The sequence below is a fragment of the Palaemon carinicauda genome, chromosome 32 (assembly GCF_036898095.1).
Source record: "Palaemon carinicauda isolate YSFRI2023 chromosome 32, ASM3689809v2, whole genome shotgun sequence".
Classification (NCBI taxonomy): Eukaryota; Metazoa; Arthropoda; class Malacostraca; order Decapoda; family Palaemonidae; genus Palaemon; species Palaemon carinicauda.
This window is the reverse complement of record NC_090756.1, coordinates 484365-502609: the sequence shown is the minus strand read 5'-3', so window position 1 is coordinate 502609 and position 18245 is coordinate 484365. Positions and strand designations below refer to the sequence as shown.

The window sequence follows — 18245 nt, the reverse complement described above, 5'->3', positions numbered from 1 at the left end:
ATAACCCTAATGCATTGCCAATCCGCTAAAGAACATGTCCTCAATACATACATATTGAATCTTCCATTCTCCAACTATTGTACCATACCATGTAACCTTCATTCCTTCCTCATATATATATATATATATATATATATATATATATATATATATATATATATATATATATACATATATACATATATATATATATATATAAAGGGAGAGAGAGAGAGCGCGTTACTTCTGCAAAAGCAAGAGAAAGATTGGTCTACACACATGTATATAGATAAATATATATATATATATATATATATATATATATATATATATATATGTATGTGTGTATATATATATGTATATATATATACACACACATATATATATATATATATATATATATAGAGAGAGAGAGAGAGAGAGAGAGAGAGAGAGAGAGAGAGAGAGAGAGAGAGAGAGAGAGGGGAGGGAGAGTTTTCAGGTCCCAGTCAGGTATGTGAATTAAAGGCTGACGAACAATTTACGAGTTTCTGAGAGGAATAAATGCAAGCAATGAAGAAGTCTGGAATTTGAACCCCGGAGGCTCAATGCTCCTTGCAAGAGAGAGAGAAGGGGTCGTCAGACGAAGGTCAAGGTCGTTAGAGGGTAAACAAATTGGAAATTGGGGGAAATTGGATAAAAATGGGTAGTGAGGAAATGGAGAAGTATTTCCCTTAGATAGAAAAAAAAAGAATTGTTTGGTAATATCAGTGTTGTAAAGTGTAAGAGGACAGAGGGGAATGTGGAAAGAATAGGCCAGATTATTCGGTGTATGTGTTGCTAAAGGTAAAATGAACCGTAACCAGAGAGAAGGGTCCAATGTAGTACTCCATATTCTTATCGCTTTCAAGTCTTAATCTCAGATAACAGTCAATTTGATTCTTAACGCTTATGTAATGTGGTGGCCTACAGGGTAAAGTCTCGGACTGGTGATCGCCAGACTAGGGCTCGATTCCCGCTCAAACTCGTTACATCATTTCGTTGCTGTAACCTCACCATCCTTGTGAGCTAAGGATGGGGGGTTTTGGGGAGCATATAGGTCTAGCTGCTGATTCATCTGCTGCCATTGCATGGTCATCCCTGATCCCAGCTTGGGTGGAAAGGGCGCTGATCATATGTATATAAGGTCAGTCTCTAGGGCACTGTCCTGCTTGCCACGGCAACCTCACTGTTCCTTGTCTCTGCCATTCATGTGCGGCCTTTAAACCTTTAAACGTGTAATGCTAATACACCGTATCTCTCTCTCTCTCTCTCTCTCTCTCTCTCTCTCTCTCTCTCTGTGATGATAGAAAAACCGGTTTAAGCTTGCCATTGCATGTTTCAAGTTTTTATGTCATTGTTATCCTCAACCATTTGCATATAAGCTTCTTGTATCGGCTGGATGAACTAGTCATGTTCTGCCACACTTGTTTAAACACTTATGAAATACTTACTCTCTTTTGTAATAAGAGTAAACCAAATTGGAATTGTTTAATATTGGGAAAATAGTGCAGAGGATATTAAGCCAAATTACATTTTTCTATCAAAAAATAATTTAATTTACGAAGGTAATTTAAATTTCTTTGGAAAATCATATCGTTTATTTTAAGAGAAAAAAAATCTTTGTTAATAACAACCAGATGAAAAATGAAAGAAAATAATAATTCAATTAATTAGAATATTGGTATAAAGGATATTTTGCGGAGCAGTATATTTCAGAAAATGTTCTTTTTATTTTGAATAGAATTTATTATTATACAGAGTATGGACTAATGAAAAATATTCGTTATATATTATATATAAATATAAATATATATATATATATATATATATATATATATATATCATATATACATATACATATATATAATATAATATAAGTAAATATAATATATATGTATATATAAATATATTCATATATGTACAGTATATATATATATATATATATATATATATATATATATATATATATATGTATATATGTATAAATATATATATATATATATATATATATATATATATAATACACCGTAACAAAGCTTTTTTCACGTATAAATGATCATTGAAAATGTTAATTTCAAAAATATGATTTCTATATGTATGACTGCACTTCGAAATCATATTCTTTTCTACTCAAAATGTAAATATTTATTTATTCAGACGCTTGTTCAAACAAAAAAATATGTTTTATGAAAATTAGGAACAAGGAATGGTAGTTAAGCTATACACGCTCACACGCACACACACGTAATACACACCAGGTATATAATATATACAACATACATATCCATCTAGGTATGTGTATATATATATCATTATCATTATTATTATTATTATTATCATTATCATTATTAGCTAAGCTACAACCCTAGTTGGAAAACTAAGATGCTATAAGCCCAAGGGTTCCAACAGGGAAAAATAGCCCTGTGAGGAAAGGAAATAAGGTAATATATATATATATATATATATATATATAACATATTTATATGAATGTATATATACATATATACTGTATATGTATGTATATATACATATAAATATGTACGTATCTATATACACTTACATGTGTATATGTATACATGCTTATAGATATACATATATATGCACACACACACACACACACACACACATATATATATATATATATATATCCTTATACAACGTTTGGATAATGTGCCCGGTTCCATGTTTATTCCCTCATTGCTGCTACCCAACATTATCGACTAACAACCACGTACTTGGTTCTATTAATAAACCAGTCCTCCACAGATATCCAGAAATATGTTGAAACCGCCACGAAAAAGGAACAAAAAATTAACCAATAAACAAACAAACAAACGCATAAACAAAAACAAAAGCAAAAAGCAAAAACATAACCAGATTATTCAGAGCACACACAGAGAGAGAACTCAGCTCCAATGCACATCTTTTGGATGCTGGAAAAACATCTGAAGAATTTCGGTATGTACACCCCTCTTCCCCCCCCCCCCCTCTCCAAGACGGAAGTGGCACTCTAACACCCCCCCACCCCATCCCCTTCCCCTCTCCCTAGACGGAGGTACCGGCAAAGAAAAAAAAGCATAATTGTTTTTGGGGAATGTCTGCACCAAGACCTTCTTTCCCTGCAATGGAACCATAAACATAAAGGATGGTCTTCCAGAATCTCTTCCAGTCTTCCAGAATCTGAGAAGGAATTTCCAGGCGTATTTCGAACGTATTAGCTGGAAGTAGGAGGGATATAATAGGTTGGGCAATGTCCAGAGGTCTAGAGAAGGTATCTTATTCTTTTCGATAATTTACCTCAATATCGAAGAGAAGGAAGGTCCGAATTCAGAAGAAGAGAGAGAGAGAGAGAGAGAGAGAGAGAGAGAGAGAGAGAGAGAGAGAGCAACTTCTGAAATGAAGAGAATATCAAATGCTGGAAGAAAAGAGAGAGAGAGAGAGAGAGAGAGAGAGAGAGAGAGAGAGAGAGAGAGAGAGAGAGAGAGACGAGCAAGCAGCTTCTGGAAAGAAGAGAATATCAAATACTGGAAGAAGAAAAGAGAGAGAGAGAGAGAGAGAGAGAGAGAGAGAGAGAGAGAGAGATATCGGATGCTGAAATAGGAAGGAGAGAGAGAGAGAGAGAGAGAGAGAGAGAGAGAGAGATTTCCATTCATTAAAATTCCTTAAGTCTTGCCTCTTCATTAAACACCTCATTCAAAATCCCTTCCTCCCTTTTTATCCTCCATTCTTCATCATCTCCCTTTCTTTCCCCCTCTTACAATTCTCATTCTCTCCCCATTGTCTTAAGCCTTCATCTCTTTTTTCCCAACCTATACTAACCCTACAATCTCTCTATTTCCCTACATTAGGAGCAAACCACAAACAAGGCCTTTTTTTTTTTGTCTTCCAGGAAGCCTTTTATGTCCTTACATAAGGCTTCCATGTTTACGGACTGTAAACAAAACATGGAGGAAAAAAAAATTCTTTATTTATCTTTGAAAAACTTCGAGTTCTTGTCTCTTTTATTTACATTTCTTTGGTTTTTCATTTTGATGTGATGAATAAAATTAAGGAAGGGTTGTATTGAAATCTTTAAGTTCAGATAGTTAATTATTTTTTTATGAAAATATCGTGATGAATAAAATGAATGAAGGGATCTAAGGATATCATTATAGTTGAGATAATTAGTTATTTGTTAATGAAAATATAAAATGCCAAAGTTTCTTGTTACTGATTATGGTATTAATAAAGAATTGTCATTTAAAATAATGATAATATATCATCATCATCATCATCATCATTATTATTATTATTATTATTATTATTATTATTATTATTATTATCATTATTATTATTATTATGATCACTAGCCAAGCTACAACCATAGTTGAAAAAGCAGGACGCTAAAAGCCAAAAGTCTCCAACAGGGAAGATTAGCCCAGTGGGGAAAGGAAATGAGGAAATAAAAAAAACCACAAGAGAAGTAATGCGAAATTAGAATGAAATATGTTAACTGTAGTTAACTATGAAAAAATAAAGGAATAAAAATGTGTTGAATATGAAATATATCCTATTGAACAATAACATACTCTCCTGGATAGTACAGTGGTAACGTGTTCGCCTAGCATTCGCATGGCGGCTGATCGATCCCAGCTCCGGCGCAGTAAGTTTAAGCTGTTTACTGGGGAGGCATCTTGAACCTTTAGAATACCAAATTATTTTTTAAAATAATTACGCAGAAAAATACAGTAAGTATTGGTAAATAACCTTCGGAAACAACTCTCTTTACTCTGTATCAACATTCAAAGGTTTTTGTCGATAAGGTTAACATTACCATAAAAAATTGATATCATAAAAATGGAATGATATTGGAGATTAAAATATCTTGTTACATTTAACAACGTTTGTACACAGTTAAAAATTTACCCTTAAAAATAATAAAGGTAAAAATCATGGAATAAATGTTGCCAGGCATTTACCGTTTTAAAACCGGATATATTGACGTAAAGGAGTGATATTACGGTTAACAACCCATAAAAGATAAAGTTTGGCAAAAATTATGGTTACCTGTATTTTACTGAAATACGGCTGAAAACAGTATATTTTTATGGAGAATTTCCGATCAAAATTAAGCTTTTTTTGGAGTAGTATCAAAAAGTAAAAAGTTGATAGGGCACCACCACTTCTTCTTCTTCTTCTTCTTCTTCTTCTTCTTCTTCTTCTTCTTCTTCTTCTTCTTCTTCTTCTTCTTCTTCTTCTTAATAATAATTGCTAAGCTACAACCCTAGTTGGAAAAGCACGATGCTATAAGCCCAGGGGCCCCAACAGGGAAAATATCCCAATGAGGAAAGGAAACAAGGAAAAATAAGGTATTTCAAGAAGAGTAACATTAAAATAAATATTTCCTATATAAACTATAAAAACTTTTATACATTGTACGTCCATTGCTTACAGTGTAGCAGTTTTAGCGTAACTCCAGCAAACAGTATTACGTAAGAAAATCCAAGTGACAGCTGCGTTCTTTCAATCCTCTCTCGAAAAGCTGAAACATAAATCCCTTATATAATGATAATAATAGCAGTTTCTATGAGTGTACGAAGTGGACGATATTACGAATATGCTTTCTGTGTGCGTGTAAGAAGCGGTTCATGTTGTGGGAGTTACATTTTCAACCTGGTGAAGCAGGAGCTGTGTTTGTATTGGTACTTAATTCTCGTTTAAGCAGATGTTATGTGGAACTTAGCATTGAATGACTTGTTTGGGGTTTTCCTCTGGAGGCAGTGGCTATAAGTCGAAGCAGTTTATTGCTGGTTATATATATATATATATATATATATACATTACACACACACATACACACACACACATATATATATATATATATATATATATATGCGCGCGTGTGTGTGTGTGTGTGTGTGTGTACATATGAAACGGTATCATTAAAGGAATAGTGAATCATTCTGAAAAGTAACACCTTTCGAAGTAACAGTTATGGTAAAAATTATGAATTGACAATGAGGATTTAAACCAAAGACAAAGAAAACTATTGAGTTTAATAAGTGAAATTATAAATGTTGAACTGCCGTTTTTCGTCTCGAGAGGAAATCACCCGAAAAGCTGTCTTCGGATGTATGCACCAACCACTTCCTCTCCACAGTAACTCATCTACCATATGTAAAGGACCTAAAATAATAATAAAAAAGAATATACGCCTCTTGGAAAGAATCAATTTAACGTAAGAAATTAATCGACAAATTTAACGTGAAGGGAATGAAATTCAGCAAGCTAGCTTCGTAAAAACGTAAATTTCGTAAATGAACACTCGTTACTAAATAAGAAAAATATATATAAATTACGTTCGTAGTTAATCTTAGTCAAAATGAAAATAATGGTTTACAAACCAAAGGCACAAGTATAATGGTAATTACAATGCTAAAATCCTTTACTTTAATTTTTTCGACGTGTTGGCGAAAAATCTGTCTTACTGCAATCTGCCTCCCTGGATTCTGGACCGCTGAATATAAATACTCAAAAGGCACAGTGAGTGGATATTTAACTGTCAAACAGTCAGTTTAAAGAACTATTCAGGCTCAATAGTAAACAAAGTCGCAAATTATCCTATTGTTATAAAACAAATTACCATTAAACAAATGCCCATAGTTCCAACCACCACCAAAGTAAACAAAAGATACAATGTACTTTTCAGTACAAACAGAAATATAGGAAAATCATAAAGATATTTCTTTACACTCCACACCAAGGGTTCTACATTTAATTTTTTGTTAAATGTAGAACTCTGGAATAGCTAGAAAAATTTCAGCCTTTTCTTTTACATTCCAGGCCAAGGGTTCTACATTTCTATCCTTAGTAAATGTAGGACTAATCCCAAATTATATATGAATATACATATATATATATATATATATATATATATATATAATTGTGAAATGAGCAAAATTATGTACAATTAATAAACCCAACTATGTACAGTTATGTTCCTGAAAGGTTCCTCAAATGTCACTGATCATACCTCGAGTCTTTTGCATGCTTTGCAGAGCAGCTTTCCTCTTGGGCCTCTCTTTTTTCTGAGGCTTATCTTCCCCCAGGTTTGCCGTGGGATCGATAGTATTAACAGAAATATGATCTTTCAAAGTTTTAATATTTGATTTTGACATTTCCTTGCGCGTTAATATAGGGATTAAAGATGTGACGTGTCGTCGAACCATCTCCCTGTTTTTACCTTTAAGCAGAACAGCGTCAGTTACTTCATCAAGTACGTTAGTTTTAACGTCTTTAATAACTGCCAATGGGAAATTGGTAGGTTTACAATTCTCCTCTTTTATCAGTACAATGTCCCCTACCTGTAATTTTTTGTGGGTAACCGGCTTATATCTACTTTTATCATTGACAGCCTGAGTCATCAAATTATTCAAAAATTCTGCATTGTAAGTTTCTATCAAATGTGTGCGCACTTTCTTCAGTTTCTCATAACTTGTTCTTATGGTATCAATAGGGTCAGTGTTTAAAGACCAATCAGGATCATTGCTAGTGTGAAGCGGCTGCATGGCTGGAATAAGATTCAAAGATATTAAGTCCAAGCCATGTATTAACCTCTCTGGGGTAATAGGGTCTGGAATTACGTCATCACTGGTATCTCTTAGACCTTCCGAGAAAGCAATAGGCCTTCGATTAACTAGGTGAATAGTTTGTGAAAACACAAACTCAAAATCTCTGTATTGAAGAACATTTTTCTTGATTGAGCAATGAAGCAACTGACGGACCATCTTCACACATACTTCTACTAATCCCCCAAGAGGATGATGGCCTTTGAAATATTGCTCAAATTTTAATGGACGTACTCCTTGTTCTTCAAAAAAATTCTGGGTTTCTGGATCATTCAGAAAGTCAGTAATTATGTTAGCTCCTGCAACTAAGGATGAACCAAGATCAGATAAACATAATTCAGGCACTCCATATTCAAATGAATGAAGCTGTAAAGCTCTAATGAACTCACCTGAGGTCATGTCAAGACAAACTTTTAAATTAATAGCCCTCGACCAAAGGCAAGTTATGCAAAGAATCCAGACTTTCACCTTTTTGCCATTGTAAAGTACAAAGTAAGGGCCTATGTGATCTATGAATATTGTACGAAAGGGAACACTAGGTGGTTCTTGTCTGAATAACCTGTAGGGAGATTGATTTAGTTTAATAGCTCTCTGCTTCAGTTTTCTACAAAGTATGCACTCTTGCAGGATGCGTTTCACAACAGAGAAACAGTGTGGAATCCAAAATTGTCTTCTTAATTCAGACAAAACCTTGTAACAGCCTGAGTGATACATTCTCTCATGCAAATCTAAAACAATTAATTTTGTGATGTAGCTATTCTTAGGAAGGAAAACAGGAAATCTGTAATTCTTATCATTTTTCCATCTTGAGAATTTGCTTTTCACTCTTAAAATTCCCTCATTATCAGGATATACATTGAGTTGATTAACAATGTTTGGGATATCTTTAACGAACTTAGAATCACTGTCAAAATACCTGAATATCTCGGGAAAGTAAATGTGCTGTTCTATTCTAATTATATAATTCATTACCCTGGCATACAAGTTTTCGTCATGAACTCTCAGGTTTCCATACCTCTCAGGATACCTGGAGTAAAGTTTGCATTTTAGCCTCTCAATAAACTTAAACACGTACCTATGAACAGATACAAGCCTAGACAAACTGGAAAACTTGTTCAGAGTCACCAAGTGCTCCGGTTCTCCCTTACCGGTTGCACCAGTAGTAATTTGGCCGGATTTGAAAGACTTAGAACACCCGCCTGTTGAAGCTAAATGTTCTGCCCATTCCTCTTCGGTGGAGCCGAAATTAATTTGATTATAATTCTCCGGAAAAACATCCACTGGTTTTGCCCTGGGGTTTGGTACAATGATATTGATTCTATCACTGCGACTTGAATAGAAATGAGCAGATTCTTTCAAAAACACTGGCCCAGAGAGGAAATTAGACTTAATGGTAGTTTTATATGAAGCTACACGAGTGACAAGGTCAGCTGGATTTTCAATACCTGAAACAAATTGAAATCTTATAGGATGCGTCTCACACAAGGTACTTAAATGTTCTAACCTATTACGAATAAAGGTGCTGGGTTTATGCATCTTATCTAATTTATAACAATAGGAATTAATCCAGGATAAGGATACTAAGCTATCAGAAAACAAATAGAGTTCTTTGATGTTGATTACTTCAACACATGAGGGCCCAGTTAATTCCTTATAGGTATCTATTAACACTTCTGCACCCAAAGTAATGGCCTGAAACTCCAGGGAAGGCAGGCTCTTGCCAGATAATTGCTTATTCACAAAACGGTTCTTGGCTAGAACAAAGTTCACTTCTAATGACTGGATATCCTGAATAAAGATAACAGTTCCGTATATATCCTTACTGCTATCGGTAAAGGCAATCAGTTTATATTCTCCATTTCTCTGGCCAACAAATCTTCTAATTCCGAGGCTGGGAGAAGAATTTGCCTGTCGACATATGTTTTTCCATTCTTTAATGTCTGCATCCGGCAATTTGGAGTCCCAGGTACAGGACGAATCACATTGTAATTTATGTAGAAAGAGCCGTGCTCGATTTAGAAGGGGCAAAGTAAAGCCAAATACATCATAGTGACTGGCAAGAGTTTTCAAAACATTCCTCTTTGTATTTGCCTCACCATCTAAAACTAGAGGCTTAGTGGATAGGGTATCATCAACTCTATCCCATAAGAGCCCCAATAATTTGACTGATCTGCTAGTTTTCTCTCCAGAGCTGTTATCAATTTCCTCTTGAATTTCAGTATAATTTGTTACAAACTGCTGAAGATAAAATTTATAGGGCTCAAATATTCCTTTTAACTCTTGAAAGGCCCACTTCAATTTTTCACTATTATTTGCAGTAATACTGCCATTATCCATATATATTAATGAATAAATGTGTCTTTTAAGCAAATTTACCTGGTCATCATCATCAGTGTCAATCATCAAAATCTTATAAAGTCCAAGTAATATTATGCAAGGGGAACAAACAAGACCAAATGGAAGTCTTAAGCTACGATATGCAACAATACTGTAACCTCCTTTTTGTACATTACGATGCCATAGAAAAAGTAACTTGCTGGAATCTAGATCAGAGAGGCATATGTTGAGAAAGGCTTTTTTTATATCAAAACACAGGAGTTTGGAATCAAAGCGTAGCTGTAATAAAGCTGTGGTGATCTTTTGGTTTAAACAAGGTCCACTCAACATGGCTTGATTGTGACTCATGGTTACTCCCTGTAAAGGATTAATTTCACATAAATTAGATAAAAATACTACTCGACATTTTGTAGTGTCACGTTCTGGTTTAAATACTGCCATGTGGGCCAAGAAACTGTGATTTGGATTTTCCTCCAAGTACTGATCAAGGTTGTCAATTCTTTCTATAATGCCTTGTTCAGATTGCTCTCTAAAGCATTGGTCGATTAATTTCAACTTTACTCCATCACCCTTAGAGTATCTTTGGAAATTTGAATTTAGAATTTTAGTAGCTAGAGTTTTATTTTGCCCTAGCAAATGTTTCACTTTGTGATTCCAGATTAGTGGCATAATTAACCTGCCGTCTTCATTACGCCTTGTATTTTGAAGAACATAATTTATTATTCTTTCGTTTTCAACTACCTTACCGGGAAATATTTGCGTGTCATAATTCAAGGTATCTGTACAACAATTATCAAGGATCTCTTGAGTAGCTCTTTCCAAGGAAGCATAATTGATTCTCCCCGCATCGTTCACTATTGCTATCCTGCCTTCACTTTCTGTTCGATCATCACAATCTAGAAGAGGATCTAAAGAATTATGACTTGAAAGGGCAAGATCCTCACATGTATACAAAGCAAGGAGGGAGGTGCTTCAAATTGCTCCTAATTTGATCTGTGTTACCCACTAGCATTACACCTGCAGCAGTCAAGGAATAAACCGACGGTGCATCATTCTCATTACCCCCAAATGAAACTGTTGTTTCAGGAAGACAATAAGCAAAATTTGACCCGAGAATAAAATCTATGTTATTAATTTCATCTTTTCCGTCCTTCAAGAAGTCATCCGCCAAGGAATATCCCCTGTTCATAAATTCCCGAACAATTTTCTGCAAGCCAGGCAATTTCAATGAAGTGTGAATAGATGGCACACCCGTTGCTTCAATCTCGTAAATATGATCTCCAATCGTCAAAGGCACTTTGTAAGACTTTGTATGATAAACTTTGGAAGAGTTAAATCCATTGATTTTGATTCTGAGATCAGAATTTATGACAGGCAAGTTTTCATACTTTGCCCTCTCCTCTAATATGAAGTTTGACTGACACCCGCTGTCCCTCATGCAACGAATCTTTGTCTCTCCCTGAAGGATGCAAGAAAAGGTAGGAAGTATTGCGTGGCTACAGTCTGTGACTTTGAACGACTCAGAAAATCTCTCAACAAATATCATGCTTGAATTACTCTCCTTCACAACTCGATCACTTTGTTTAGAATTTTCCTTTTTCAATTTTACATTACTTTGACCACTATCCCTCAGTACAAAGGTTTTTTCTCCAAGGGACACAGCATACTAGAAGAGGTCAGACCTTTTTTTCTGCATTTGTTCACCTGACAAAGAAACAGTACAGGTGAATCTTTGTCAAGGAATAATGCATACTAGAACAAGTTTGACTTCTTCTCTCTGCTGATTGCTTCTTGTAGATTATTCCCTTTAGGTCTGGAAAGGCGTAATCCTCTTGGCATTGATTCCCTGTCTCTTAATGGGTCTTAATCCAGATGGCTGCCACACCCAAACAAAGGTACATCCGTTCCACTATTCCAGTACAAAGGTTTCTTCTCCAATGGACACAGCGTACTAGAAGAGGTCAGACCAGTTTTTTCTGCATTTGTTCACCTGACAAAGAAACAGTACAGGGGAATCTTTGTTAAGGAATAATGCATACTAGAACAAGTGTGACTTCTTCCCTCTGCTGATTGCTTCTTGTAGATTATTCCCTTTAGGTCTGGAAAGGCGTAATCCTCTTGGCATTGATTCCATGTCTCTTAATGGGTCTTGATCCAGATGGCTGTCACACCCAAGCAAAGGCACATCTGTTCCACTATTCCAGTACAAAGGGTTCTTCTCCAAGGGACACAGCATACTAGAAGAGGTCAGACCTGTTTTTTCTGCATTTGTTCACCTGACAAAGAAACGGTACAGGTGAATCTTTGTCAAGGAATAATGCATACTAGAACAAGTGTGACTTCTTCCCTCTGCTGATTGCTTCTTGTAGATTATTCCCTTTAGGTCTGGAAAGGCGTAATCCTCTTGGCATTGATTCCCTGTCTCTTAATGGGTCTTGATCCAAATGGCTGTCACACCCAAGCAAAGGCACATCTGTTCCACTATTCCAGTACAAAGGGTTCTTCTCCAAGGGACACAGCATACTAGAAGAGGTCAGACTTGTTTTTTCTGCATTTGTTCACCTGACAAAGAAACAGTACAGGTGAATCTTTGTCAAGGAATAATGCATACTAGAACAAGTGTGACTTCTTCCCTCTGCTGATTGCTTCTTGTAGATTATTCCCTTTAGGTCTGGAAAGCCGTAATCCTCTTGGCATTGATTCCCTGTCTCTTAATGGGTCTTGATCCAGATGGCTGTCACACCCAAGCAAAGGCACATCTGTTCCACAATTCCAGTACAAAGGGTTCTTCTCCAAGGGACACAGCATACTAGAAGAGGTCAGACCTGTTTTTTCTGCATTTGTTCACCTGACAAAGAAACAGTACAGGTGAATCTTTGTCAAGGAATAATGCATACTAGAACAAGTGTGACTTCTTCCCTCTGCTGATTGCTTCTTGTAGATTATTCCCTTTAGGTCTGGAAAGCCGTAATCCTCTTGGCATTGATTCCCTGTCTCTTAATGGGTCTTGATCCAGATGGCTGTCACACCCAAGCAAAGGCACATCTGTTCCACTATTCCAGTACAAAGGGTTCTTCTCCAAGGGACACAGCATACTAGAAGAGGTCCGACCTGTTTTTTCTGCATTTGTTCACCTGACAAAGAAACAGTACAGGTGAATCTTTGTCAAGGAATAATGCATACTAGAACAAGTGTGACTTCTTCCCTCTGCTGATTGCTTCTTGTAGATTATTCCCTTTAGGTCTGGAAAGCCGTAATCCTCTTGGCATTGATTCCCTGTCTCTTAATGGGTCTTGATCCAGATGGCTGTCACACCCAAGCAAAGGCACATCTGTTCCACTATTCCAGTACAAAGGGTTCTTCTCCAAGGGACACAGCATACTAGAAGAGGTCAGACCTGTTTTTTCTGCATTTGTTCACCTGACAAAGAAACAGTACAGGTGAATCTTTGTCAAGGAATAATGCATACTAGAACAAGTGTGACTTCTTCCCTCTGCTGATTGCTTCTTGTAGATTATTCCCTTTAGGTCTGGAAAGCCGTAATCCTCTTGGCATTGATTCCCTGTCTCTTAATGGGTCTTGATCCAGATGGCTGTCACACCCAAGCAAAGGCACATCTGTTCCACTATTCCAGTACAAAGGGTTCTTCTCCAAGGGACACAGCATACTAGAAGAGGTCCGACCTGTTTTTTCTGCATTTGTTCACCTGACAAAGAAACAGTACAGGTGAATCTTTGTCAAGGAATAATGCATACTAGAACAAGTGTGACTTCTTCCCTCTTCTGATTCCATCTTGCAGATTATTCCCTTTAGTTCTGAAAGGTTGGAAACCACTCGGTATCGATTCTCTGTCTTTCAATGTCTCTCACATAAAAAACTTATTTCTTTACAAAAGTAAATTGAAACTATCTTCTCCAAATTTCAACCGAAACGTTAATAATATTGAACACTTTTTTTTTTTCTTTTTATCTTCTATGTTCAGAACACTAAACACTCACTACGACTTTCACTACTCTAAACACTTATTCTTTCGATACACGGGATGATTTTATGCTCTCGTATATCGCCCGTATTATATCAACACCCTTATAGATAAAGAATGGTGTAATATCTTTATGCAGAAGGGTGATAACTCCAAACTTGAGAAGTATATCCCTCAATATTGTTTGACAATTATTTGTCAACCAATGATAGGGGCGCACCTGGTTAGGGCCGTAGTATTCTCTCACTGTCTGCCATATCTGTAGAGGAGACACATTTCGTATAACGGTTTCATCCACAGGATCGTATACCCCAGGTTCGTGGTCATAGGTTCTATATATGGGCGCTAAATATATTTCATCATTCAGTTTTTTATCAAGCCCTTCGAAGTAACGCTTCTTGGTGCCCCAGTCAAAGACCAAACGCATATGCGACACATTTAAACGTCGAAGGGTTGAAATATGTAATTTTGGATTTTTGAGATATTTGCATTGTAGGAAGACTCTACAGTCTCCTGGTACCGCGTCAGTCTCCTCCCCGATTAGCTCCTGCAAGAAGGATTCCACCTCGGGTGGTTGCTGCTGCCAATCGCGGTTTATTAAATAAAGGTCCTTAAATCCATATGTTTCCAAAAACAGATGTGCTCCTATTAGACAAAGTTTCGGTATATTAAAGATATTATTCCCCGCTCCCTGATGCTTACAAATAGTGCGAATAGTGGCGTACCAACACATGTAACCTGGAATTAACCATATTGATCTCATGACAAATGTGCCCATATATAATATTAAATGACTTAATACAGAGTTGTCAGAACAATTTATCAAGAAATTGAATATTTGCTTACCTTGCACCAGCTGTACGCTCTTCTCCTCCTCCTCCTCCTCTTCCTTTTCTTCCTCCTCCTCCTCTTCCTTTTCTTCCTCCTCCTCCTCCTCCTCCACCTTCTTCTCCTCCTCCTCCACCTTCTCCTTCTCCTCCTCATCCTCTTCTACCTTCTCCTCCTCCTCCACTTTCTCCTTCTCCTCCTCATCCTCTTCTACCTTCTCCTCCTCCTCCTTCTCTTCTACCTTCTCCTCCTCCTCCTTCTCCTCCACTTTCTTCTCCTCCTCCTCCTCCTCCTCCTTCTCCTTCTCCTCCTCTTCTATCTTCTCCTCCTCCTCCTCCACCTTCTCCTTCTCATCATCTTCTACCTTCTCCTCCTCCTCCTCTTCTACCCCCTCTTCCTTCTCCTCCAGCTTCTTCTCCTCCTCTTCTACCTCCTCCTCCTCCTCCTCCACCTTCTTCTCCTCCTCCTCCTCCTCCTCCACCTTCTTCTCCTCCTCCACCTTCTTCTCCTCCTTTTCTGTTGAATTTACCTGAAGTGTCTGATAATTCATTCTCTCATAAGTCAGTTGATTCTCAAGGGATTCAACCTTCACTTCTTTTTCAAACAACTTCTGTTTAATATAAATATTTTCTATCGTTAGCGCGTCTAACTTATCTTGAAATTTATTATTGCAGTGAAAGACTTGCTCTCTCAATGTAGCATTTTCGTCCTTTGCTTCTTTAAGCAAACCCAATAGTTCTTCTAGTAACCGATTATATTCCTCAAAATATTTCTTTTCCTTGAGGAGCGCATCAGCTTCTAGATGTTGAACTTTCCTTTGAAGGTAATCCTCCCGATTAGCTGCGGATTTTCTTCTTTTTTCGTAATTTTCTATCGCCTCCTGAAATTTCTCTAAGTTTTGGTTTTTCTGTTCGGTTGTCTCTCCATTTTGCCGCGGCGGAGGTTCAAATTTAATGTCGTCTTCTTCCACTGCATTTTCAAGCCCCCCCTCCTCGTCGTTTGTTTCGCTTTTCCTCTTAAATAAGACTTTCTTCAATAAAAAGCTTCCTAAAATACCGGCTAACATAACCCCCACCCTCCTGAAACAATGAGTTCCATCCTGCACTCCCATTTTAAAATTAGAGAGATAGGGGCCGATTAATGGAACGGAGTTCAAATCCATCCTAAGACTTTCTATATGCTTTACACATCTCTGAAGATCTTTAATTGTCTTCAAATAGTCTCCTAAAACTGGTAATGAGAACACCAGCCGTTGGAAAACGTTTTCCCATACCCCGCACTCAGATTGGTCTGGCCGCGCGGGAAGTAGGCCTAACCAAGATACAGCATGGAAGGCAAATGAGGATTGAATATCCTCAATTTGTCTCTCGAGTCGTATAACATCATACTTACGTTCCAAATGGTGTTCTTGAAGACCATTAAAAAGTGCTGCAATAGCACCATTAACAACACCATTAGTAACACCATTAGTAACACCACTAACAACACCATTGATAACACTATAAACAACACCATTAATAACACTGTTCCACATTGTTCGAAAAATACAGATGGCTCTCCCTCGATGTACTGTAGCTATATTTTTAAAAAAATAGCAGTAATCGTCTGAAGACGAACTTAGTCCTGCAGACAAATCTAACTGGCTGTGGAGCCCTTAAGACTCAAGAGAGAGAGAGAGAGAGAGAGAGAGAGAGAGAGAGAGAGAGAGAGAGAGAGAGAGAGAGAGAGGAGAGAGAGAGAGAGAGAGAGAGAGAGAGAGCGCAACAAATTCCTCAAAGATCTTTGTGGAAAGATGAGAAATCTCCCAGTTGTCTTCAACGGAAAAGATCCCCGTTTTTTTACGAAGCCCTTAAGACTCAACAGAGAGAGAGAGAGAGAGAGAGAGAGAGAGAGAGAGAGAGAGAGAGAGAGAGAGAGAGAGAGAGAGAGAGAGAGAGAGAGAGAGTAATTCCTCGAAGACAGTTCTGGGAGGATGAGAAATCTTCAGTTTTCTTCAGCGGAAAATATTCGATTTTTTACAACGCCCATAGGACTCGAGAGAGAGAGAGAGAGAGAGAGAGAGAGAGAGAGAGAGAGAGAGAGAGAGAGAGAGAGATAGAGAGTATTTCCTCGAAGACAGTTCTGGGAGGATGAGAAATCTTCAGTTTTCTTCAGCGGAAAATATTCGATTTTTTACAACGCCCATAGGACTCGAGAGAGAGAGAGAGAGAGAGAGAGAGAGAGAGAGAGAGAGAGAGAGAGAGAGAGAGAGAGAGAGACAGAGAGAGAGGGAGAGAGAGTTCTTCCTCGAAGACATCAGAAAGGATGGGAAATCTTCAGTTGCCTTCAACGGAAAAGATCCCATTTTTACGCTGAAACGATTTTTTCCTACTGCAGGATTTCCCTTTTTACTTTGTTTATTTTGACGAGATTGTGCAGAAAAGGCGAAAATTTATAAAACGCTCATTTTTCCTTGAAGCCGAAGTTTTCAAGAATATGAACAAATGGAATCGAACGATTCTTGAAAAAAAAATAAATCGTATTTTGGCGGTAAAAAGTCGATAAGAGTTAACTGAAAAGAACGAAAGCAAACAGAAGATTCCGAGTTCTTCCAGATTCCCTGAAGGAGCTCTGGGTCTTCAGAGGATCTGCAGGTGAAGGCGAAGATTCTTTGAAGACGAAGATCAAGACTCTTCAGAAGGATGAAAAACCATAAAAGGATTCACTTCTGAACTTCGCGGAGGAATGAATAACTCTTTGATCTTCAAGATTCCGGATGTCTACAACGAATAGACAATGTCATATATATATATATATTTTTGGGCTCAAGCCATGTCGTCCTGATGGAAGTTCCTATTGGGTAGCTTCCTAGGGTATATTACAACTACGGCGATATTCCCAGAGAATTTACCTTAAGGTACCAGAATTCTAACTCCTGGAGCGAGTATCCCTCGTGAAAGGGATATCGCGACATATCAGAGGACGTATTCTAGACACGTCACATGGCAATCTACTACCTAAATAGAGATTCGTCTCGTAAGAGGGAGATTGACGAGATACGAATTCGGGAAGAAAAAGGGGGGAGCCGCTCCCAAGGCCTCCCAATCCCCCTATTCGTATGCGTGCCTGGCGCCAATCCTGGCGCCAATCCTGGCGCCATCTGTATTCCTTTTTGCGTAGCTTAACAACTCGGTGTTTTTTCCTGTTTTTCTCGCAAATCTTGGATTTATTCAGCTTTTCATGGCTTCTCCGTCTTCGTTGGCCTCGGATAAGTTGAGTATAGTGTCTGTTATGTATAAATGTAGGCTCTTGGTAAAATTTTGAGTGATTAATAGGATTAATCTTTGATACAAGAGCCGTAGCCTACCAGAGGTGTCCTGGACACTGTCACTCGCTAGGTATAAATTAGTTAGTCAGAGTGACATTCCTGGTTGTTTTGCTTAATAAATTTTAGCTATTTAGCGTTACATAGGATTTCCTTTCGTGCTTAGTATTATTTGGCGAAGTATTCG

General features: G+C 37.3%; 1 protein-coding gene across 1 annotated transcript; it reads right to left on the bottom strand.

Moving 5' to 3' along the window:
- Positions 1-6992: 6992 nt before the first annotated feature.
- Positions 6993-10010, bottom strand: LOC137625429 (uncharacterized). The gene is made up of 2 exons (XM_068356338.1): positions 9984-10010; positions 6993-9719 (listed from the first exon to the last, which is right to left on the bottom strand). The coding sequence occupies exons 1-2, from the start codon at positions 10008-10010 to the stop codon at positions 6993-6995; spliced, it is 2754 nt and encodes a 917-aa protein (XP_068212439.1).
- Positions 10011-18245: the final 8235 nt, after the last annotated feature.

What these genes read in the sequence shown, in the direction of transcription:
- LOC137625429 (XM_068356338.1), bottom strand. Translation starts at nt 10,010, where the DNA reads ATGATTGACACTGATGATGATGACCAG. An exon ending in ACACTGATGATGATGACCAG is followed by an intron (nt 9,720 to 9,983) that starts GTAAATTTGCTT and finishes CTATCCACTAAG; the next exon opens with CCTCTAGTTTTAGATGGTGA.